This window comes from Stigmatopora argus, chromosome 5 (assembly GCF_051989625.1).
Source record: "Stigmatopora argus isolate UIUO_Sarg chromosome 5, RoL_Sarg_1.0, whole genome shotgun sequence".
In the NCBI taxonomy this organism is placed as follows: domain Eukaryota; kingdom Metazoa; phylum Chordata; class Actinopteri; order Syngnathiformes; family Syngnathidae; genus Stigmatopora; species Stigmatopora argus.
In genome coordinates, this window is record NC_135391.1 from 19539872 (window position 1) to 19564301 (window position 24430).

General features: G+C 43.1%; 1 protein-coding gene across 3 annotated transcripts in view; it reads right to left on the reverse strand.

The window, feature by feature from the left end:
• LOC144074231 (bromodomain-containing protein 3-like) overlaps positions 1 to 24430 on the reverse strand; it is a 49871-nt gene that overhangs the window by 19947 nt on the left and 5494 nt on the right. For all 3 annotated transcript variants that reach the window (XM_077600528.1, XM_077600529.1, XM_077600530.1), the window contains exon 5: positions 9024 to 9177. In XM_077600528.1, the coding sequence (XP_077456654.1) occupies positions 9024 to 9177 (154 nt within the window). The remainder of the gene's footprint in view (positions 1 to 9023; positions 9178 to 24430) is intronic.

The window sequence follows — 24430 nt, forward strand, 5'->3', positions numbered from 1 at the left end:
CGTTTGAGTTATGAGTAAATCGACATACGAGCTCAGTCCCGGAACGCATTAAGCTCGTATCTCGAGGTACCATTGTACAGGTCTATCAGACCATTACCTCATCCTATTCTCAAGAAAGCTTCCTAAAAATATATACCCATGTGCTCAAAAAGACGTTAGAGCAGATGAGTACCAAAAAGTGAGATCCCAAATCTAACACAGGCGTTAAACAATATCAATTGGGACGATTATCTCTACCATAATCCATACTAATGACAGCTGCAATACTTTCATGACCATTATCCTGGAAACACTAGATTCACAAGAAAAAATTAAACCAAACCATCCAAAAAAGAATCACCTCCCATGGTTAAATGAAGACATACAGGTATTAATGAAAATATGAGAGACCATACTCTTAAAATACCACTTAAAAGAAAAAATGATTAATGACAGACATTTACTTCTCTAAGAAACAAAGTAATAAAAGAAATTCAAACTGCAAAATCAAATTTCTTTATAAACATAACTAGCACTGCGAAAGGGAACATTGAAGAGATCTGAAAAAAATAAAAAACTGGTAGGAAACACTTCAAAGCACAAACAAAGGAACTACAATTGAAGGAGAACAATCCGTGATCCAAGTTGACATAGCTACAACTTTCTATGATTGCTTTATAGACTCCGTTAAAGAACGGACACCTTGCATCCCTCAAACAGAATATCACCCACCACAACCACTAGACACCAATGAACCCATTCTCAATCTTAACACAGTTTAGCAGTCACAAGTTGAGAAAGCGGTATCTGGTCTCAAAAGCTCCAAAGCAAAAGATGCGTTGAATATGGATGCAACATTTCTGAAATACCACAAAGAATCTCTCATAGCTCCATTTACCACTGTTGTAAACAAATCCATAAACGAGGGTCTCTTCCCTGAACCCGGGAAGTCCTCAGTTATCACACCGGTCCTCAAATCAGAGAACCCCGCAATAACCAACAACTACAGACCTATAAACATCCTTCTAGCCATCTCAAAATTCTTGGAAAAGACAGTAGCGGAGCAGATTGTCGATAACATTAACAGGAGTACATACAACCTTAACATGCTGCAATTCGGCTTTAGTAAACATAATTCTACCGAAAAGGCGGTTTGCTTCTTTCTAGAAAACATAAAATCAAAACTAGATAAAGGCGTGGTCATTGATCTCAAAAAGGTATTTGACACCATCAACCACCAGATACTGCTGCCTAAAATGTCTCATTTTATTTCTCACCAAGCACACTAAATTGGATTGAATCATACTTATCTGTACGATCGCAGTGCGTCAGGATACAAAACACAAAATCTACTTTGCGGAATAACAGTCTTGGGATACCGCAGGGGTCAGTGCTAGGCCCACTGCTCTTCAGTCTTTACAAAAATGATCTGCCAAGCTGCCAAATGTATGCCGATGATGCCGTTCTATTTTCCATTCGAAAGACAAAAAACATGCTGCACAGGAACTCACAGATGCAATGACGAGTGAAAATAACTGGCTTGAAAAATTCCAACTACACTTAAACATATCTAAGGGTGTCTGTATGTACTTCTCAATAAGAGCGACAAATAACAGTGACCCCAATGTTTTTGTCCAAGGAAAAACAATTAATGTAGTCCAAAAATTAAAAAACTAGGAACCACTCCTGAGTCTCATCTTGTTCTTTCAACGACAGATAAAAACACACTAAATAAAATTCAATTTGTCCAATTTTAGGTTCATGAGAAACAATCTAACACCTCATCTCATCTCATTTTCTGAACTGCTTCATCCTCATTAGGGTCGCGGGGGGGCTGGATTTTTATCCCAGCTGACTGCGGCTCAGAGGCGGGGGACACCCTGAATCGGTGGCCGGCCGATCGCAGGGCACAAGGCGACAGACAACCATAAACACTCACCCATAACTAGGGGCAATTTAAGGAGTGTCCAATCCGCCTACCATGCATGTCTTTGGAATGTGGGAGGAAACCGGAGCACCCGGAAAAAACCCACACAGGCCCAGGGAGAACATGCAAACTCCACACAGGTGGACGTGACCTGGATTTGAACCCAGGACCCCAGAGCTGCGAGGCTGACGTTCTAACCACTCATGCCACCGGGCCGCCAAACTAACAACAAAACCATGGTCGTTCCAGCACGAGTTGGAGATGACGGCCTGATGAAGCCAACAGAACCAATATCATCTGCAAAGAGCAGGGATGCACTTGCTGTGCCAAGATACAGTGGGGCAAATAAGTATTTAGTCAACCACCAATTGTGCAAGTTCTCCTACTTGAAAAGATTAGAGGCCTGTAATTGTCAACATGGGTAAACCTCAACCATGAGACAGAATGTGGAAAAAAAAGAAAATCCCATTGTTTGATTTTTGAAGAATTTATTGCCAAATTAGAGTGGAAAATAAGTATTTGGTCACCTACAAACAAACAAGATTTCTGGCATTCAAAGAGGTCTAACTTCTAACGAGGTCTAACGGGGTCTCCACTTGTTACCTGTATTAATAGCATCTGTTTGAACTCTAAATCTGTTTTACCTCAAAAAGACACCTGTCCACAACCTCAGTCTCTCACACTCCAAACTCCACTATGGCCAAGACCAAAAAGCTATCGAAGGGCACCAGAGACAAAATTGTAGAAGTGCACCAGGCTGGGAAGACTGAATCTGCAATAGGTTAAACGCTTGGTGTAAACAAGAAGACTTACAAGACCACTGATAATCTCCCTCGATCCGGGGCTCCATGCAAGATCTCACCCCGTGGCGTGAAAATGATGACAAGAACAGTAAGCAAAAATCCCAGAACCACACGGGGGTGGGGGGGACCTAGTGAATGACTTAGCTGGGACCAGAGTAACAAAGGCTACAATCAGTAACACAATACGCCGCCAGGGACTCAAATACTGCGCTGCCAGACGTGTCCCCCTGCTGAAGCCAGTACACATCCAGGCTCGTCTGCAGTTCGCTAGAGAGCATTTGGATGGTCCAGAACAGGACTGGGAGAATGTGTTATGGTCAGATGAAACGGAAATATAACTTTTTGGTAGAAACACAGGTTCTCGTGTTTGGAGGAGAAAGAATACTGAATTGCATCCGAAGAACACCATACCCACTGTGAAGCATGGTTGTGGAAACATCGTGCTTTGGGGCTGTTTTTCTGCAAAGGGACCAGGACGACTGATCCACGTAAAGGAAAGAATGAATGGGGCCATGTATCGAGAGATTTTGAGTGAAAATCTCCTTCCATCAGCAAGGACATTGAAGATGAGACGTGGCTGGGTCTTTCAGCATGACAATGATCCCAAACACACAGCCCAGGCAACAAAGGAGTGGCTTCGTAAGAAGCATTTCAAGGTCCTGGAGTGGCCTAGCCACTCTCCAGATCTCAACCCCATAGAAAATCTGTGGAGGGAGTTGAAAGTCCGTGTTGCCCAACGACAGCCCCAAAACATTACTGCTTTAGAGGAGATCTGCATGGAGGAATGGGCCAAAATACCAGTAACAGTGTGTGAAAAGCTTGTGAAGAGTTACAGAAAACGTTTGGCCTCCGTTATTGCCAACAAAAAGTACATTAAGTATTGAGATGAGATATTGGTATTGGCCAAATACTAAAATAAATTATTTAAAAATCAAACAGTGATTTTCTGGGGGGTTTTCCCACATTCTGTCTCTCATGGTTGAGGTTTACCCATGGGTTACAGGCCTGTCTAATCTTTTCAAGCAGGATAACTTGCACAATTGGTGGTTGACTAAATAATTACCGTATTTTCACACCTATAGGGCGCACTTAAAAGTCTAAAATGCTCTCTAAAATGGTCGATGCGCCCAAACAGTCGGTGCGTTTTGTTCGTGCACTAAACTCAATTTTTGTATGGCCCTGACCGCTTGAGTGACTGGTTTTACTTCTTACCGGCACGCTACTTATTGCGATCAACCCAGTGGACGTTCACCCTAAAAATAGCCTCCACGCGCATTCCAAGCATTACGGTAAATCCATTCAAAATATCCTAGTGGGAGTGGCAAGGCATTTGACTTCTGTGCTTGCAGCGCTTTTAACCCTCAAAAACATCCTCAATACTTAAAGAAACAGCATATAGCTATACAGAGAAAATGCCTGGCATGAATGACAACACAATGCAGGTGTGAACACTTGGAAAATGGAGTGCAGCCATGGATCGAACACAATTTAACATCTTTGCTAACGGATGGCCAACATTTAGTTCAGGCAGGCAGCGTTGCACGAGTTGCGTGACGAGATTTGGAATGAATTGTCGGTGGCAATATAACAGCGAGGAGAATCAAAGGCTTGGGAGTGATGCATGTTGCGAGTTACAATGGATTGTGGATGACTGGGCTCAGTGTGTGTGTGTGTTGCCCAGCACTGTTTGAGCCTTCGCCAAAACTGGAATCAAGTTCCCGGAATACACAACTCTGACATGTTGAACGCCAAACTCTTTATACCAATGTACCTTTGACCTCAATAAAGCATTTTCAAACTCAGTTTTGCTCGTGCTGTCTTTAAAAAAACACGCTAGTGCCAAGTCTAACATGCGCTTGCGGTTAGCATAACATAACATACTGTCGGAGGTAGGAATTGAAACTCCTGACAGGGAACTCCGCCAGGCATTCCCGGCAGACCCTCACAAAACGTTTGGGTCTCCCGGGTCCCACGGGCACCCGTCCTCACCATCAGAGCCAACTCACCACCAGGTGGTGATCGGTTGAACGCCCCGCCCCTCTCTTTACCCGAGTGTCCAAAACATGCGGTCGCAGGTCCGATGACACGATCACAAAGTCGATCATCGAACTGCAGCCTAGGGTGTCCTGGTGCTAAGTGCACATATGAACACCCTTGTGCTTGAACATGGTGTTCATTATTGTCAATCCACGACGAGCGCAGAAATCCAACAATAGAAGACCATTCGGGTTCCGATCAGGGGGGGGCCGTTCCCAATCACTCCCCTCCAGGTCTTACGGTCATTGCCCACGTGCGCATTGAAGTCCCCCAAACGAGGGATTCCCCCGAAGCACCCCCTCTAAGGACTCCAAAAAGGGTGGGTACTCTGAACTGCTGTTTGGTGCATACGCACAAACAGCAGTTAAGTCCTTTCCCCCCACCCGAAGACGGGGGGGATGCTACCCTCTCGCCCACTGGGGTAAACCCCAACATACAGGCACTGAGCCGGGGGGCAACAAGTATGCCTACACCCGCCTCTCAACTTGGGCAACTCTAGACTGGAAGAGAGTCCAACCCCCCCTCAAGAGGAGTGGTACCGGAACCCAAGCTAAGTCGAGCTGGAATTTTTCAACCTCACGCACTAGCTCAGGCTCTTTCACAACCCGAGAGGTGACATTCCACATCCAAAGAGCCAGTTTCTGCAGTCGGTGATCGGACTACAAAGTACTGTCTAACTTATAACTATGCCTTTTCTTGCTACTGTCACAATGAAATTTCCCGAATACGGGATGAATAAAGTTATCCAATCCAATCCAATCCCTCCTTTGGCCGCCGCCCAACTGTCGACGCACCCGACCTCTTTGGCCCCTCACAGGTGGTGAGCCCATGTGAGGGGGAACCCACGTCGTCTCTCCAGGCTGTGCGCGGCCGGGCCCCATGGGTATAGGCCCGGCCACCAGGCGCTCGCCATTGCACCCCTCCTCCGGACAGAGGTGGGGGCGGGGAGTTTTTGCACGGCAACACGCTCGTAACAGAACATAAACAAATTTAAATGAACTTGGATTACGATGCAGACACTCTAAAATAAGTTTAATCTAACTGTTAGGGTTATTAGTCTTACATTATATACAGACACTCCTCAACTTACGAACGCAATTGGTTCTGAGCGATTGTTCATAAGTTGAATTTGTTTGTAAGTTGATTTAGTGCTATATTTTGTATTATAATTTATGTTTAAGGCCTATATAAGTATATTGAAGGTTTATATAAGTGCATTTGTATGTTTAAGGCTTGTATAAGTAACACGCATTGGTTTGTACTGAAAAAATTTTTTTTAATAAAATGGAGAGAATATGTACAGTACTGTAGAGCGAGAGATAGATTTATGTATTAGAAACTGGCCAAAAGAAGCGACCTAATGACGATTGCACAGTTTTCTTCTTTTTTTCATCATAAATGATGCAGTAGCACTGTATGGCATCATTCAATTGATTTGCAAACTTTGTGCAACGTTCAATATTTGGGTCCTGCTGCTCGATCTTTCTGTTTATAAATGGTACTGAATGTGCAACGCTCACCACGCTCACGCGCATCAAGCTTCGTTATTATTGCCACTCGTTTCAAATGAAAAAGCTTGCCTCTTCCTTGCAACTCCCTCAATAGAAGCCTTTAGCTTTTTACCAACCATATTCAATATTGGATGCATGAGATATTTAATGATACAAATGAAAAAGGTTCTTTGCACACTGGAGATACATTCACGCACTTCCGCATTGCAACGAAGAAGGTAGATGCTGGGTGAGCTGAGCTCTCACAGCGCCAGGCGTCGGTATTAGCGGCGGAAAGAAGTACTACTCCGAAAAAGACGCGAAATACAAAATTGGACTTGCGAACATTTTTGGACTTAAACGCAATTTGCAGACATGTTCGTATGTACCGTTGTTCGTAAGTTGAATGTTCGTAAGTAGGGGAGCGTCTGTATTTGCTTGCAACAAAGTTTGCTCCTTAGTTAGACTAAAACAACAGGGAGGCCGAATTCTCTTGGACTGCTGGAATGTGGAGAGATCCTTTGGCTCTACATGACCTTCATTTGTTTTGAGAGCTAAGACGTCTATTGTTACTAGGGTCCTTGACTATTTGACGTCTCACTCCTGTTTCCCACCCCTGCCTTGAGAGCTGAGAAGTCCATTGTAACTAGGGTCCTTGAAGCTAATAAACAAGGAAAAGATGCGTGTGACGCCAGAACGAACCTGGGCCTGAGACCTGAAAGGTTCGATTCTCCTTGCAAGAAAACACAGAAGATTGTCTTGTCTCTTTATTTGTGCGTGCATTTGGGAATGCCTATTGGTGAACCTATCACTAACCTGACACAAAACTTAATTCTAATTTTGTTTTAAATTTTGATACCTTTTTTCTCCCTGTTTGGCTCTATTTGCCCCGCCTCCACCCTGACTTTCAGTCAGTTGTTTGCTTTTGTATTCCCTTCAAAATATTCTGAAAATGATGCACACAGATGTCCGCACAATAAGATAACGCACGACCACTTGCCAACGAGAAGTAGTATATACGCCATTCACACTGACTAACGGTAAAAAACATGCAAAAATAATGCAACGCTCCGCCCTTGTGCTCGTAGACATTACTTGAGGGAGTTGCCACCAGAAAGACTGCCCATGATGCAGCCTCTCGCGTCCGCTCGTATATTAAAATTTGTCTCGTATCTCAAGATAAAAATGTGCCCGAAATTTTACTCGTATCTCGAGGTACCACTGTATATATATATATATATATATATACACACATGTATGTGTATATATGTATGTATATATGTATATATATATATATATATATATATATATATATATATATATATATATGTATATATGTATATGTATATAATATATATATATATATGTATTATATGTATGTATATATATGTATATATGTATGTATATATATGTATACAGTGGTACCTCGAGATACGAGCTTAATCCGTTCCGGGACTGAGCTCGTATGACAAGTTACTCGTAACTCGAGGTAAAGTTTCCCATTGAAATGAATGGGAAACAATTTAATTCGTTCCAACTCTCTGAAAAAAACACCAGAAACAGGATATTGGATTGAAAAAAAATGTTTTATTTCTTATAATTCGCCATATATTGACAAAGTAATAAATAACGAGTGGTTTAATAGAAATAAAGTGTTTAATCTAACTAAAATTGGCCGGATTTCGCCGAGGGGAGAGGGGCTTCGTTTTTTTTTTCCCTCCACACAACGCACTCGTAAACAGAACAAACACTCCACCCTCACGTTCGCTATCGATGGGCTGTTTGCTGTCGTACTATTCCCTTCAAAATATTCCGAAAATGATGCACACAAATGTCCTCACAATCGGAGAACGCACGACCACTTGCCAACGAGCAGCAAGCAGTCTTATCAGCAATCGCCCCGCTGCTCATCTTCTTCTTCTTCTTCTTTTTCACCTCAGGCGCCTGAGGATTACCCTCAGCAGCGCTAGGGCTGCCACTGGAACACGGATAAGTTCATCCAGGGAGTTGCCCAAGCCGCGATGGTAGCGTTCGGTCATTAAGGCCGGACAGCGGAGCCATAAGTGTTCAGACGACTCTGTTTCCTCGTCGCACAGGCGGCAGCGATCCGAGTCGGATTTCTCATGGGAGCTACAGGGGCGCTGGCTAGCGGCTCCTTTTAGCTTGTAGCATCTGTGTTCGCGTCCCATCGAACGGCGCCTATGATAGAGTTGCTGCCGGGGATACTTTTGCGAGCACGAGTATACTTCATTACCCAGAAAGCCCTCTTTTCACCGCGCATGCGCGTTTTGCGTTTCCTGGTCTGAATAGCTCATCCGGTGCTCGTAAATATTGTTATACACGAAAGATATGCCAAAAAAATGCCATGGCAACCTGGCTTGGTCGCATGACGAAACTTTGACCGCATCACGGGCGAATTATTCGATCGAAATTTCCCCCGTAAGACGAGCATTCCGTATGACGAACGGTCGTATGACGAGGTACCACTGTATATGTATATATATATATGTATATATGTATAAATATGTATATATATATATATATATATATATATATATATGTATATATATATATATAAAATTAAAGCAAAAAAACATGATCCATTTGTCATCATTATTCTTGACAAAAAAAACTTATCAGGAAGTGACTCGGAAATGCCCTTACACCAACTGGAAATGATGATTAACAGGAAGTGAGTTAAGAACTCTAAAATAACGAGTAATGAGTTAAAAGTAGTTGGAGACCAAAGTAAAGCAACAAAACAAATGAAAACAGCAGTTATCATACCTGTGTTGGCGGTGGTGGCAGGAAGAGGTTTGTTCTTGTTCTTGCCTTTGGGGGTGGGCGGGAGTAAAGCCACTTCCTCCTGAGGCATCTGAGCCACCTTCTGAAGGAAGATCTTTTCCAGCGCCTGTGCCATCAGCACAATGTCGTCTGTCGGCTACACGTAGACATATGCCAATCAAAGATCAGTGGCCGAACCTAACACTCACCGAGCGTCCTTTAAGTGGCAGAGGTTGATGAACAAAACCACAACCCCGATTCCAAGCATCACAATTGACGCACAGGACGATAATTCATCCATCTCTGGATTACAAGCAGATTTTGTATCAACTGAGGACCTATCTAATAATCAGTTCATGTATAAAAGGCATCAATTGTTTATACAGTTGCATCTCTAATTATGAAATTAATTGTTTCCAGAACTTTTTCATATAATGAAAATTTCTTAAGGAAAGCAGTACTCCAGATGTAAATTCTCTAATTCATTCCACGGCCCTCACTAAGCTACCAACTAAACCCTTTTAAATGTATCAGTGTTCCAATTTTGTGGAAAAGATGACACACAAAGAGAGAAAATAATCATAAAACTATTTAATAAGCCATTAATATGTATAATAAACGTGCAAAATCTATTCGTGTTGAAGTGCAGGTGCAAAAGTGTCAGAAAGCTAATGTTAGGCAAAAGTGACAGCACACGAACATGGACACATCTAATAAACAAAATAAAGAATTCAAAACAACATTACTGTATTTTCACACCTATAGGGCGCACTTAAAAGTCTAAAATGGATGGGGGCGCCCAATTAGTCGATGTGCCTTGTTTATGCACAATTCAAAACTTTGTATGACCTGACTGCTTGGTCCACTGGTTTCATTTCTTGCCGACGCGCTACATTTTGCGATCGGATGTTCACCATAAAAATAGCCTCCCCACGTATTCCAAGCATTATGGTAAATCCATTCATAACTTCCCAGACGAGGAGCAAGGCAGTTTACTTCCGTGTGCTCGTAGCGCTTTTAAGCTTCCATACAAAGACAGGCAGGCAGCGACGCACGAGTTACGTGACGATTTCGAATGGATTGTCTGGGCCAAAGAGCCGGCGAGCAGAGTAGTTTGCGCTTTCGTCAAAGCTGGAGTCACTATTACGAAACCCCACGGCGACAACTCGGACCCTGACAATGAGATAGAACCCTGCATTGTTGGCGAACTTGCCCACTTGGCTGAACTCTTCATCTCCCAGAAGATGGGGACTTTGACTGATCGAGATTTGTAAATGCTTGAATGCTTTGACTTATATTTTCACGAATACACATTACGTCAATACATCAAAATCGAACTGTTTTGCTTCTGTTGCTTTTTTAAAAATATACGCTAGCATGCATGCTAACATGTGTGTCATGCTAGCACCACCATTGCAGCGTGTCTTTTGAAACGAAGCACCTGTTTTATTGACAAAAAACTGAAAATACAACCGCAACTGAGATGGGCGGCGCCTTTTCAGGTGGTGCATTCTATAGGTGTGAAAATACGGTACATTGAACTTTTAATCTTTTTCATTAACAATTTGACTTCTTTGGCATTTAATTTTCAACCATTTTATTTATCGCCACTGCTTCTTACCTGTTTGGGTTTCAGTTTTCCTTCGGCAGCGCTTGTTGATGGAGGTTTTGAGAAAAATCCATCTAAAGACAATTGCCTTTGATGACTTTTAATGTTTCTAAAATGCACAAGACAAACGTCGTCAAAGTGGGCGATTGCACGACCAGTGAATACATTTCCAGGATGTTTTTTTCCATGGAGTGGGAATGTTTGTAAAATATCTCCTCCATTTCTTGTCTGATTTGTGCTGTTGAAATGGTGGCTGCTTCTTCCCCAGCCGCCTTCACGTTGAATTCCTCATGTATACCCGAGCGTTGCTTCGTTGAGTTTGTTTTGGTTCCTTACGACCAACTGGTCAACGTCCTCCTTAATGACCACCAGCCCCATTCCCTGCCGCCGCCACACAATTTCGGCCATCGCAGGCTGCGGTTCAGGTTGAGGCTCGACTACGAGTCCATCGAAGACCACAGCTTCCTCAAAGCATAAGTTCAAGCATACAACGACGAACGGCGGTCAAACGGACAAAAGACATGGCCGTGATAAATGAAGAACCGTGAAGTAGGATCACCTCTATAATTAGTACCATACTACATGCTTTTCACGAAGTTATGAAATAGTCATACCTCTACTTACGAATGCCCCTTGGTCCGAAATTTTCAGATTACGAAAGCTTTTATGCAAATGCTTCAAGGTATGAAACAAGATCCAAGTTACGAAATCCCCAAAAAGTAAATGCATATCCTTATCCGTTATTTTATTTTGAAATTCTCGCGGATGCATTTACTGTTACTTTAGAACCTTGCTACACTATACTGAGCTCGCATTGGCTCGATCAAAACAACCACGATCAATGTTTCAAGATTCTCTTCTGTACTTTTGATCGCCGTTCGTCGTCACAGAATTCTGTTTTTTGTGGAGTTTTTCCACGATAAATCCGCTTGTTTTTATCATCATGCCTCCCAAGAAAATTACTAATGCAAATGAAAAGACGTGGTCAGCGTGGATGACGAGTTGGTCGGGGGCATAAAAACGAACTCGATAGTTAATGGAAAATTAAAGAAATGCTCGAGAAATTTCACTAACTGTCTTCATAGAAAAAACATCCAGAAAAAGTGTTGACGAGTCGTGCGATCGCCCACTTTGACGACGTTTGTTGCATTTTTTAAACATTAAAAGTTGTCAAAGGGAATCGTCTTTTGATATCCCCCCCCCAAAACGTCCATCAACCAATTTGGCAGAAGGGCAACTTAAATCCAAACAGGTAAGAACCAGTAGAGACCAATAAAATGGGTGAAAATCTAAATTCTAAAGAAATCACAAAACGTTAATGTTTTTTGTTGATTAACGTTGTTAATGTTGCTGTCTGAATTCTTAATTCATGAGATGTGTGTTCATGTCAGTGTGTTTGTGTGCGCTCTGTTGCCTATTGTTAGATTCCTCCTGTTCCCCTCCATTTCATCACTGATAGATTTTGTATGCTTGTTATTCATTTTAAAACATCAATAAAACATTCTTATAATTTTCTCTCATTTTGTGTTTCTCACCTCTCATACAAAATTGGGACAGTGACTAATTTTAAAGGGTTTAGTTGGTAGTTGTGTGAGGACAGTGGAACAAATTAGAGAATTTAGACACAAGGTAATGCTCTAACGAAATTTTCAACTTACGAAAAAGTTCTGGAACCAATTTATTTTGTAAGTAGAGGTATAACTGAATTAGTTACATGCATGTGAAAAGACTAATTATTATCATCAATACCTAAATATGATCTATAAATAAAAAAGTAAATACTTTAAGTACTGTACTCACAGTGAAAATAGTTCCGCTTTGCTTGCTTTAAATAATAAAAAAAAGGTTATTGGGAGCTTTAGTCTAAATCCTCTTCGTCAGATTCAAGAGGCATTGGATCGATGGAATCTACAGGGCGTCCCGTAGAGGCAACAGGAGGAGCTTCTTTCTGTTAGAGGTTTTTTTTCTTGGGCTCATTGGCCCAGGTTGCTTAGAAGGCATTTTCAACAGCGACTCAAAATCCAAACAAAGCTGGAATAGGCTTGGCGTAGTCTTTCTATCTACACGTGCGAGATGGGAAATTCACTTCCAACCAAAAAGAGAAGGCAAGAGGTCGTCCTTCTCGGCAATTTATATTATTCGGCGCGTCATTCTTTTTCGACAGTGAAATATGGCTTCTTCAGCGCTGAGTGCCACCCAATTCAGCGCCGAAGTGGGGTCCTGACTTTCGCCATTTTTTATCCCCTCCTCTTCCGCTTATGATTTTCAGTGTGTATTTTGCCATTTTTATGAACTTTTAATAAAGCGCGCATGGCATTCATTGTCAAATTTCACAGATAATGGAGACCAGACATGGCCACAATAACCTAAAACTGCCATGTAGGATCACCCATATTATTACTACCATACTACTGTGATCTTTCTTCCCCTCGTGGCTTCACTACTTAACACTTTTTTCTGAAGAAAAAAGTTCATTAAAATGTCAAAATCCACGATGAAACTCACAAGGAGAAGCCACTTCCCAGTCTTTGGCTTCCCACTAAGAAAATGGTGGAAGACAGAATACTGTCATTCAACTCAGCGGCGTGGAAAAAAAATGGCAGGCAGCGGCCGTCATTTTTATCCAAAAATAGAGTTTTCTAAGCGGCCAGGAGCCACTGTGAGGGTTAATTTTTTTTCAGAAAAGCAAGCCCCGGGCAACGTTATGGCGGACGCTATGGTCCTAAACCAAAAATAGAGCTTGCTCAGCGGACTTTGGGAGCCTAGTAGTAGCGAAGCTGAACGTGGAATGTTCCAGACATGTTTCCAAGTGCAAGCTCTAGGTGACGTTACGGCAGACGCCATCGGCCTTGTCCGGAAATAGAGCACTTTGGCCGGTGAGGATGGTGGGATGCCATGGCATAGCAACATGGAAGTTGAGATTCCATTTAAGGTCAGGCAGTGGGCTGACTTCGTTGCACTTATCCGAAGATAGAGCTCCCTGGACGGCTAAGGGACGGCGCGGATGAGCAAATTGGAAGTTTAATTTCCCAGTCGGTCGGCCGGATTGGTAGGTCATTTCGTCAGTGAGTGAGGTCTGCCCTGCGACCCAGTGTTTTTGTTTGAAATTTGAAACTTCAAGCTTCTGAAAATAAGTATTTAAATTACTTCCCTCCTTATTTAAATATTAAAGTAACTATGTTACCTTGACCGTTTATAAGAAAAGAGAATATGAAATATGGTGATTTTTAAAAGTATTTGTGTTCTGTTGTGCAATAAATATAAGACAACTCCCTCCTTACACTATGAAAGGTAAAGAATAAAACCTGCAGAAATTTTGAGGCGTCTTTATTTTTATAAATTTGACTCCAAACCAAAAGTTGCTGTGCAATATGAAATAAATAAAATAATAAACTGAAGATATCACCAATGGCAAGCAGAATATTTTCAGCCTCACAAAAAGAAACAGTAAATTTCGCTCACACATGGCCATTTACTATAAAATAAAAAAGTTGGTTGAAATAAAACAATTTTAAGCCAAGTTGAAAGTTTTAGATTTTTGCAACGTTTTCAGAACATTTTCATAAAATGGGGAAACACCTTGATATCAAATAAGATAAATACTACAGGATGTCCTCAATTGAGGACAGTGGGTTAAGGACATTTTCAATATGGCTGCTCTTTTTGCAGGTATTTACGAGGCATTTTAAATAAAAAAAGAAAGAAAACACCAAGGAGAATTCAGGATATGGATTCTGGATCTTTTAGTGGATAGGCTGTGTTGTCTTGCATCTCATAATTGCTCATTTTGGCCGTGTTATTGTCCTTTTGCGTTCATGCTCCATGCTAGCCTTTATTGCTAACAAAGCTAAAAATATTTCCTAATCATCCTCTTCTCCTGAGCATTCTTGATAATTGTACTTGTGTACAGTGGTACCTTGAGATACGAGCTTAATGCATTCCGGGACTGAGCTCGTATGTTGATTTACTCGTATCTCAAATGTATGTTTCCCATAGAAATGAACTAAAAACAAATTAATTTGTTCCAATCCTCTCGAAAAAAAACACCAAAAAAAAGATATTGGAATGGAAAAACATTATTTGTCCTAATTCGCCATCAATTAACAGAGTAACAAATTACTAGTGGTTATATTGCACTAAAATTAGACGGATTTCGGAGAAGAGAGAGGGACAGAGACTTTTTGCACAAATTAAAATGAACTTGGATTACGATACAGACACTCAAAACCTTACACTAAACTTAATTCTAATTGAGTTTCATATTTTTTATACCTTTCTTCTCCCGGGTTGGCTCTATAGGTTGCTTGTAGGTGGGTTTGATGGCGGCTCGCACTGACGCAGCGGCTCTATGCTCTCCAGTTTGGTGTCGTTCATTATTCTAGTCGCCAGGATTTAATTACTCTCGGAAGGAGATGCGATATATCCGAATTCACAACAGACTACCAACGGACCTACGATATGCCCGAGGACATCTCGAGACCTCCAGGATCTCCGTGAAGTCAGCCCACTCAGAGTACGTCGAAGGCGGCGAAGAGACAGAAAGCAAAAGCGCGGATGCCGGGCGGGCCTTGCTGCTAAGCTAAGACAACAACCACACCGAGCACCGCTTCCTAGTATCTTTTTGACCAACGCCAGATCCATCACCCACAAAATGGATGAGTTGGAACTTCGAATTGCTACCAACAGCTTTGTTAGGAACTAACATTATTCTCATCACGGAAACGTGGCTACACCCGCAAATCCCCGACGCTGCGGTATCGCTAGCTAGCCGAACGCTTTTTCGAAACGATCGTTCAAAAGAATTAACAGGCAAAAGCAAAGGAGGGGGACTTTGCGTGTTTATACACAATGAATGGTGTTGCGACAGTAGGATCATTGACACTCTGCTCCCCGGATTTAGAGTTATTGGCAATACAATGTAGGCCCTATTATTTACCGAGAGCTAACGGCCGTCATAGTAACGGCAATCTACATACCTCCGGATGCGAACGTTAACACGGCAATAAACCTCCTGCCAACGGCTGTAAACCAACAGCAGCTTGACCACCCCGATGGAGTCTTTATTCTCGCTGGTGACTTCAACAAAGCGTGTTTAAAGACTGTTCTACCTAAGTTTATGCAATACGTAAAATGTCACAATAGAGGAGACAAAACTCTTGACCATGTTTATTTTAATAGCTAACATGCTTATAAAGCCACTTCCCTCCCTCACCTAGCTGGATCAGATCACCTCTGCCTATCCCTCACCCCCGCATACACTCCACTCCGGAGGCTAACAAGGCCACAAATAGATAATAAAAACTTGGCCCGAAGACGCTCTTTCTCAGCTGCAGGACTGTTTTTCCTGCACCAACTGGGAACTTTTCGAACACCACAACCTCCAGGACTACACGGACACTGTACTTTCCTACATCAAAAACTGCATGGACAACGTCACCGTTAATAAACGGATACGGGTTTTTCCTAACCAAAAACCCTGGATGACCGAGGAGACAGGCACTCATCAAATGCCGCAACACCGCCTTCAGATCAGGGGACAAGATAAAATACAGCGCTGCCAGAGCATAGCTGAAAAGAGGCATTAAAAAGGCCAAGGCAGCATATAAAGAAAATTGAGGAGCACTTCACAGAAAATAACCCAAAGAAGATGTGGCAGGGAATACGACATATTACCAATTCAAATAACAATAATGTCTGTTAACGCAGATGCCTCACTGTTTCAGGAACAGGAAGTGAGACTGGTAATGCGGTCTCTGAACACCAAGAAGGCTGCTGGCCCTGACGGAGTACCTGGGAAGGTGCTCAAAGTCTGTGCTGACCAGCTGGCTGGAGTTTTCACAAAAATTTTAGATTGTTCCCTGCAACAATCCATCATTCCATCCTGCCTGAAATCTGCCACCATTATCACTGTCCCCAAAAAGCCAACCATTGGCAGCCTGAATGATTCTAGGCCTGTTGCACTCACGCCTGTGATCATGAAGTGCTTTGAAAAGTTGGTAGCCCGCCATATCAGGAATACAAACCCTCCCTCAGTTGACCCTCACCAGTTTGCTTATAGAGCAAACAGGTCCACAGAAGATGCTATCGCCATTGCTCTACACACAGCACTGAGCCACCTGGAACACCATGGGAATCACGCGAGGATGCTTTTCATTGACTATAGCTCAGCCTTCAACACTATAAAACCGGACACTGACTGACAAACTCTCCCACCTTGGACTATCCTCTTCCATCTGCTGCTGGATAAAGAACTTCTTAACCAACCGACCACAAACTGTTAGACTTAGTCCCCACCTCTCTTCCTCCATTACACTGAGCACTGCCTCCCTTCAAGGCTGTGTACTGAGTCCTCTTCTGTACTCCCTGTACACATACGACTGTACACCAACCCACCAGTCTAACTCCATCATCAAATTTGCCGATGACACCACTGTGGTCGGACTCATCTCAGGAGGGGATGAGTCGGCCTACAGAGATGAGGTCAACAAACTGTCTTCGTGGTGCTCGGTGAACAATCTCACACTGAACACCACGAAAACTAAAGAAATAATCCTGGACTTTCGCAAACACAGCACAGATCTGGCCCCACTCATAAATGGAGTATGTGTAGACAGGATCCAGTCCTTTAAATTCCTGGGGGTCCACGTCACGGATAAGCTCTGCTGGTCTACGAACACCACGGCAGTAGTGAAGAAGGCCCAGAAACGACTCCATTTCCTCAGGGTACTCAGGAGGAACAACTTGGACACCAAGCTTCTGGTAAGTTTCTATAGAACCACTGTGGAGAGCATCCTGGCATAATGCATCACAGTGTGGTACGCTGGAAGCACGGCAGCAGACAAAAAGGCCATGCAGAAAGTGATTAACACTGCCCAGAACATCGTCGGCTGCTCTCTGCCCTCACTGGAAGACATTGCAAGCCCTCGTTACCTCAGCAGAGCCAGGAACATCATCGGGGACCCATACCACCCTGGTCACAATCAGTTCCAGCTGCTGCCCTCTGGCAGACGCTATAGGTCCCACAAAGTACGGACAAAAAGGCTTAAGGACAGTTTTTCCCCCACATCCATCAGGACTCTAAACTTGCGGTAACACAACACACAATCCCTTCTGTGTAATTACTTCGGGGTGAGGTAATATGAAAAGACGTTTGGGCGGTGATCTGCCTCCTACTGGCTGAAGGTAAGTGAAAGACAGTGAGAGGTAAGTGATCCGCTCAGGGGGGTGATGCGATGTATCCATAACGGCAGAATGCCAAATTACGAGTCAGAAATTATCACTTATTTGGGTCTTTTGCCGAGAAAACGCACCTTATGGACCAATTTCGTCATACGCAGTTTCTGGGTGTGATGACAATTAGGCTTTTGTTGTTGATGATGACGACAGGGCCTATGTCCGATTATTATATTATTTGCCCCGCCACGACCCTGACTTTCAGCTGCAGTTTTTAAAAGGAACCTATCGAGGGGTTTGCTTTTGTCTTCCCTTCAGAATATTCCGAAAATGATGCACACAAATGTCCTCACAATAGGATAATGCACGACCACTTGCCAACGAGAAGTAGTGTACTCATCTCGTATTATCGAGCAAGCTCCGCCATTCTGCACTGACTAACGGGGTGAAAAAACTGAAAAAAATAAACACCCCGCCCAGTGCTTGTAGACAATACACAAGGGAGTTGCTGGGAGAAAGACAGTTCCCATGATGTTCTTATTAGCAGCCTCTCGCTTATGCTGTATGCTCATATCAAAAGTTGTCTCGTATCTCAAGATAAATATTTGCTCGAAATTTTACTCGTATGTCAAATTGCTCTTATGTTGGGGCACTCGTATGTCGAGGTATTACGGTATATATACAGTGAGTTCTGCTGAGGCAATTACGGGTCACTTTGTGTTCAGTGACCTCAATTCTAATTTTGTTTTACATTTTTATACCTTTCTTCTCCCGGGTTGGCTCTATTTGCCTCACTTCCACCCTGACTTTCAGCTGCAGTTTTTAAAAGAAACCTATCGAGGTTTGTTCGCTTTTGTCTTCCCTTCAAAATATTCCGAAAATGATGCACACAAATGTCCTCACAATAGGATAACGCACGACCACTTGCCAATGGGAAGTAGGATACTCCTCTTGTATTGGCGAGTAAGCTCCGCCACGCGCACACCATTCTGCACTGACTAATGTGAAAAAAAACCACTAAAAAGACATTTAGACGAGGGAGTTGCGGCGAGATGACGTTCTAATAAGCAGCAGCTGTATGCTCGTATATCAAAATTTGTCTTGTATGGTAGGTTCATTTATACCGTAATGGCGTGCTACATGGGCACTTATTGCCCGTCTTCAGCATATCTAGCAACTTCAGTTTTTCGGATGCTGTCATCATGTTTCGTTCATTCATGGGCTAATTTGATGCCTTAGATCACGTGTCAAACCGATTCCACAAAGGGCCAAGTGGGTGCAGGTTTTCCACCCAACTATTGAAGATGACATCTTGGCACTAATCTCTTCTCTTTCAACTGTTATTAGTTGATTGCAGGCAGGTGCTGCTTGTTTCAGCAGAAACCTCATTGGTCAAACTGTCTGTGCTGTTTCAGTTGGAAGGAAAACATGCACCCACTTGTCCCTTCCCTTTGTGCAATCAGTTTGACACCAGTGCCTGATGGAGGACACTTAGGAGGCATTTTCAACAGCTAAATGAAGCTGGAATAGGCTCAGCGCAGTCTTTCCCCACGAGGTAATAATAATAATCGGACATAGGCCCTGTCGTCATTATCAACAACAACAAAAAGCCTACTTGTCATCACACCCAGAAACTGCGTGTGACGAAATTGGTGGTGCTTCTCCATAAGCTGTGTTTACTCGGCAAAAGACCTAAAGAAGTGATAGTTATGGAATCTTGTAATTTGGCATTCTGCTGTAATGGATACAGGTCGCTTACCTCTCACTGTCTTTCACTTACCTTCAGTCAGCTAGTAGGAGGCAGATCACCACCCAAACATCTTTTCATATTACCGCAAAAGGGAATGTGTGTTATGTTACCGCAAATTTAGAGTTCTGATGGATGTGGGGAAAAACTGTCCTTAAGCCTATTTGTTCGTGCTTTGTGGGACCTATAGCGTTTGCCAGAGGGCAGCAGCTGGAACAGATTGTGACCAGGGTGGTAAGGGTCCCCTATGATGTTCCTGGCTCTGCTGAGGTAACGAGAGCTGGCAATGTCTTCCGGTGAGGGCAGAGAGCAGCCGAGAATCCTCTGGGCAGTGTTAATCACTTTCTGCATGGCCTTTTTGTCAGCCGCCGTGCTTCCAGCGTACCACACTGTGATGCAGTACGCCAGGATGCTCTCTACAGTGGTTCTATAGAAGGTTATCAGAAGCTTGGTGCCCAAGTTGTTCTTCCTAAGTACCCTGAGGAAATGGAGTCGTTTCTGAGCCTTCTTCACCACTGCCGTGATGTTTGTAGACCATGAGAGCTTATCCGTGACGTGGACCCCCAGGAATTTATAGGACTGGACGCTGTCTAAACATACTCCATTTATGAGGAGAGGGGCCAGATCTGTGCTGTGTTTGCGAAAGTCCAGGATTATTTCTTTAGTTTTCGTGGTGTTCAGTGTGAGATTGTTCACCGAGCACCACGAAGACAATTTGTTGACCTCATCTCTGTAGGCCGACTCATCCCCTCCTGAGATGAGTCCGACCAGAGTGGCGGCGTCAGCGAATTTGATGATGGCGTTAGACTGGTGGGTGGGTGTACAGTCGTATGTGTACAGAGAGTACAGAAGAGGACTCAGTACACAGCCTTGAGGGGAGCCAGTGCTCAGTGTAATGGAGGAAGAGAGGTGGGGACCAAGTCTAACAGTCTGTGGTCAGTTGGTCAAGAAGTTCTTTATCCAGCAGCAGATTGAAGAGGATAGTCCAAGGTGGGAGAGTTTGTCAGTCAGAATGTCCGGTTTTATGGTGTTGAAGGCTGAGCTATAGTCAATGAAGAGCATCCTCACGTAGTTCCCATGGTGTTCCAGGTGGCTCAGTGCTGTATGAAGAGCAATGGCAATAGCATCCTCAGTGGACCTGTTTGCTCTATAAGCAAACTGGTGAGGGTCAATTGAGGGAGGGATTGTATTCCTGATATGGCGGGCTACCAACTTTTCAAAGCGCTTCATGATCACAGGCGTGAGTGCAACAGGCCTATAATCATTCATGCCGTCAATGGTTGGCTTTTTGGGGACAGGGATAATGGTGGTAGATTTCAGACAGGATAGAATGATTGATTGTTGCAGGGAACAATTGAAATTTTTTGTGAAGACTCCAGCCAGCTGGTCAGCACAGGCTTTGAGCACCTTCCCAGGTACTCCGTCTGGGCCAGCAGCCTTCCTGGTGTTCACAGACCGCATTACCAGTCTCACTTCCTGTTGCCGGAACGTCAGTGTATTGCTGCAGGGTGGTGGTGGGGGTGTTGAGACTGGGTCTGATTTGTCAGTCTCAAAGCGGGCAAAGAAACGGTTCAATTCCTCCGCTAGTGAGGCATCTGCGTTAACAGACATATTATTGTTATTGTAGTTGGTAATATGTCGTATTCCTTGCCACATCTTCTTTGGGTTATTTTCTGTGAAGTGGTCCTCAATTTTCTTAGTACATGCTGCCTTGGCCTTTTTAATGCCTCTTTTCAGCTCAGCTCTGGCAGCGCTATATTTTATCTTGTCCCCTGATCTAAAGGCGGTGTTACGGCATTTGATGAGTGCCTGTGTCTCATTGGTCATCCAGGGTTTTTGGTTAGGAAAAACCCGTATTCGTTTATCTATAGTGACGTTGTCAATGCAGTTTTTTTATGTAAGAAAGTACAGTCTGTGTAGTCCTGGACGTTGTCGTGTACAAAAAGTTCCCAGTTGGTGCGGGAAAACCAGTCCTGCAGCTGAGAGAGTGCGTCCTCGGGCCAAGTTTTTATTATCTTTATTTGTGGCGTGTGTTTTGCCTCCGGAGTGGAGTGTAAGCGGGGGTGAGAGATAGGCAGAGGTGATCTGATCCAGCTAGGTGAGGGAGGGAAGTCGCTTTATAAGCATGTTTGATGTTAGAATAGACATGGTCAAGAGTTTTGTCTCCTCTAGTATTACATTTTACGTATTGAATAAACTTAGGTAAAACAGTCTTTAAACACACCTTGTTGAAATCACCAGCAACAATAAAAACTCCATCGGGGTGGTGAAGCTGTTGTTTGTTTACAGCCGTTAGCAGGAGGTTAAGTGCCGTGTTAACGTTAGCATTCGGAGGTATATAGATAGCCGTTACTATGACGACCGTTAGCTCTCTCGGTAAATAATAGGGCCTACACCGTATTGCCAATAACTCTAAATCCGGAGAACAGTGAGTGTCAATGATCCTACTGTCACAACACCATTCATTATGTATAAACATGCAAAGTCCTCCTCCTTTGCTTTTGCCTGTTAATTCTTTTGAACGGTCGTTCCGAAAAAGCGTTCGGCTAGCTAGCGACACCGCAACGTCGGGGATATGCGGGTGTAGCCACGTTTCTGTGATGAGAATAATATTACAGTTTCTAATGTGCGCAATGCGAAATATAAATTGAAGAAAACAGGAGAGGGGAAGACAACGTCCTTCTCTATTAATCGGAACCTCTATTTCGCTTCTTCAGCGCCGAGAGCCACGCCAGCATCGAAGACTAAGCGGTGCCTTTACTTCAGCCATTTTTCATCACCTGTCTTCCGCTTGCGAATTTAAGTGTGAATTTTGACATTTTTATTTGGAGACTTAATATAAAAAATCGAGATGTACTGAAGCTGTAATGTGGGGTAGGATGACAGTATTACCACACCCACTACTACTACGACTGGTTTAATAATCTGGTGCGCCTTATACAGTCATACCACTACTTCAGATGCCTCTAAGTAGAACTTTTTCAGGTTACAAAAACTTTTGAGATACAAATGAGTGCATCAAGATATGAAAACTAGAAGTTACAAAAAAGACAATACATTTCATGTATTCATTATTTTAATTTGAAATTTTTCTGGATGCATTCCTTCTTGCTTGACACGTTCACTACACTCTACAGGGCTCTCACCACAAAAACTCATGTTTCAAGATTCTCCTGTGTCCGATTCACCACCGTTATTCCTTGTGTCCTTGAACTTATGCTTGGAGGAAGCTGTGGCTGAGTGGCTTCGACGTACTCGCAGTCGACAACAAGTCTCTATGTTTCTAGATTCTCTTGTTTTTTGACCGCTGTTCGTCATTTTGTACTTGAACTAATGCTTGGAGGAAGCTGTGGCCGTCGACTGCCTTCAACGGACTCAGAGCCGAGCCTCAAACTGAACTGCAGCCTGCGGTGGGCGAAATTTTGTCGGGGAGCAGGCGATGTGCCTGGTGGTCAGTAAGGAGGACATTTACAAGTTGGTCGAGGCACACCAAAACAAACCCTCAGCGGAGCAAGAGTTAATGCAACGCTCGGCAATAACATGAGGAATTCGATGAGAAGGTGGCTGAGGAGGAAGCAGACACCATTCCAACAGCACAAATGAGGGGGGAAAAGGAGAAATTTTACCAACATTCCGACTTGGTGGAAAAAAAACATTGTGAAAAAGTGTTCACGAGTCGTGCAATCGCTCAGTTGGATGACGTTTGTCTTGTGAATTTTAGAAACATTATCAGAAGTCATCAAAGGCAATTGTCTTTAGATTGATTTTTCAACAACAACAAAAAAATGCCCGTTAACGAGCACTCCCAAAGGGGAACTAAAACCCAAACAGGTAAGAAGCAGTAGGGATAAATAAAATGGGTGAAAAATTAGATGCCAGACAAATCATAAACCGTTAATGTAAAAGATTAAAAGTTCAATGTAGTGTTGGTTTGAAATCTTTACTTTGTGTGCATGTGTTCATGCGCTCTATTGAATTTAGCTCATAAACAAGGCACACCGATTGATTGAGCAGCCTGTCCATTTTAGAGAAAACTTTAGACTCTGACGTGCGGCCTATAGGTGTGAAACTACGGTAATATTGTTTTGAATTCTATATGGTATGTTTATTAGATTGAGTGCATGTGTTCAGGTGCTCTGTCTCTTTTGCCTAACGTTAGCTTCCTGAGACTTGTGCATCTGCACTTGCACACAAATAGATTTTGCATGTGTATTATTCATTTGAATGGCCTATTAAACAATTTTATGATCATTTTCTCTCATTTTTGTGTCTTCATATCTTTCCCACAAAATTGGGACATTCACCAATTCTAAAAGGTTTAGTTGGTAGTTTTCTGAGGACCGTGTAATGATTTAGAGAATTTACCGTATTTACTCGCACATAAGCCGCTTTTGTTGGACAAAAAAAAGATGACTGAGTCGAGGGTACGGCTTATATGCGCATAAAAACGCAACTTGCAAAAAAAGCCATTTGACGGCGCCGTGACACGATGACGTCACGGCAAAAATGGCAGGCGACCATGCGTGCGCCGTGACGTTACGACGCAAGCAAATGCCGATATGGGCATTTATTTCAAAATAGAGAAAAGATAAACAGATAAAACGCCAAACAAAATTTATTTTGACGTCTATTAATGAAATTCATGAAAAAAACTTATCTTGCATAAAACGCAAAACGTTCCCGTCACTGCTCGCTCGGGGCACGGCCATCTTACTATAGTTAAACGTGCTGAGACTGGCCAGACATGAGCACACTTACTTGTGTCTGCCGTTGCTCGCTCGGGGCGCCTCCATCTTACCGTAGGTGCATGCTCTGACCATAGCATTTACCATGACAGCACATCACAATGGTTAAGGCTGATTGAAGGTCTTGGGGTCGATC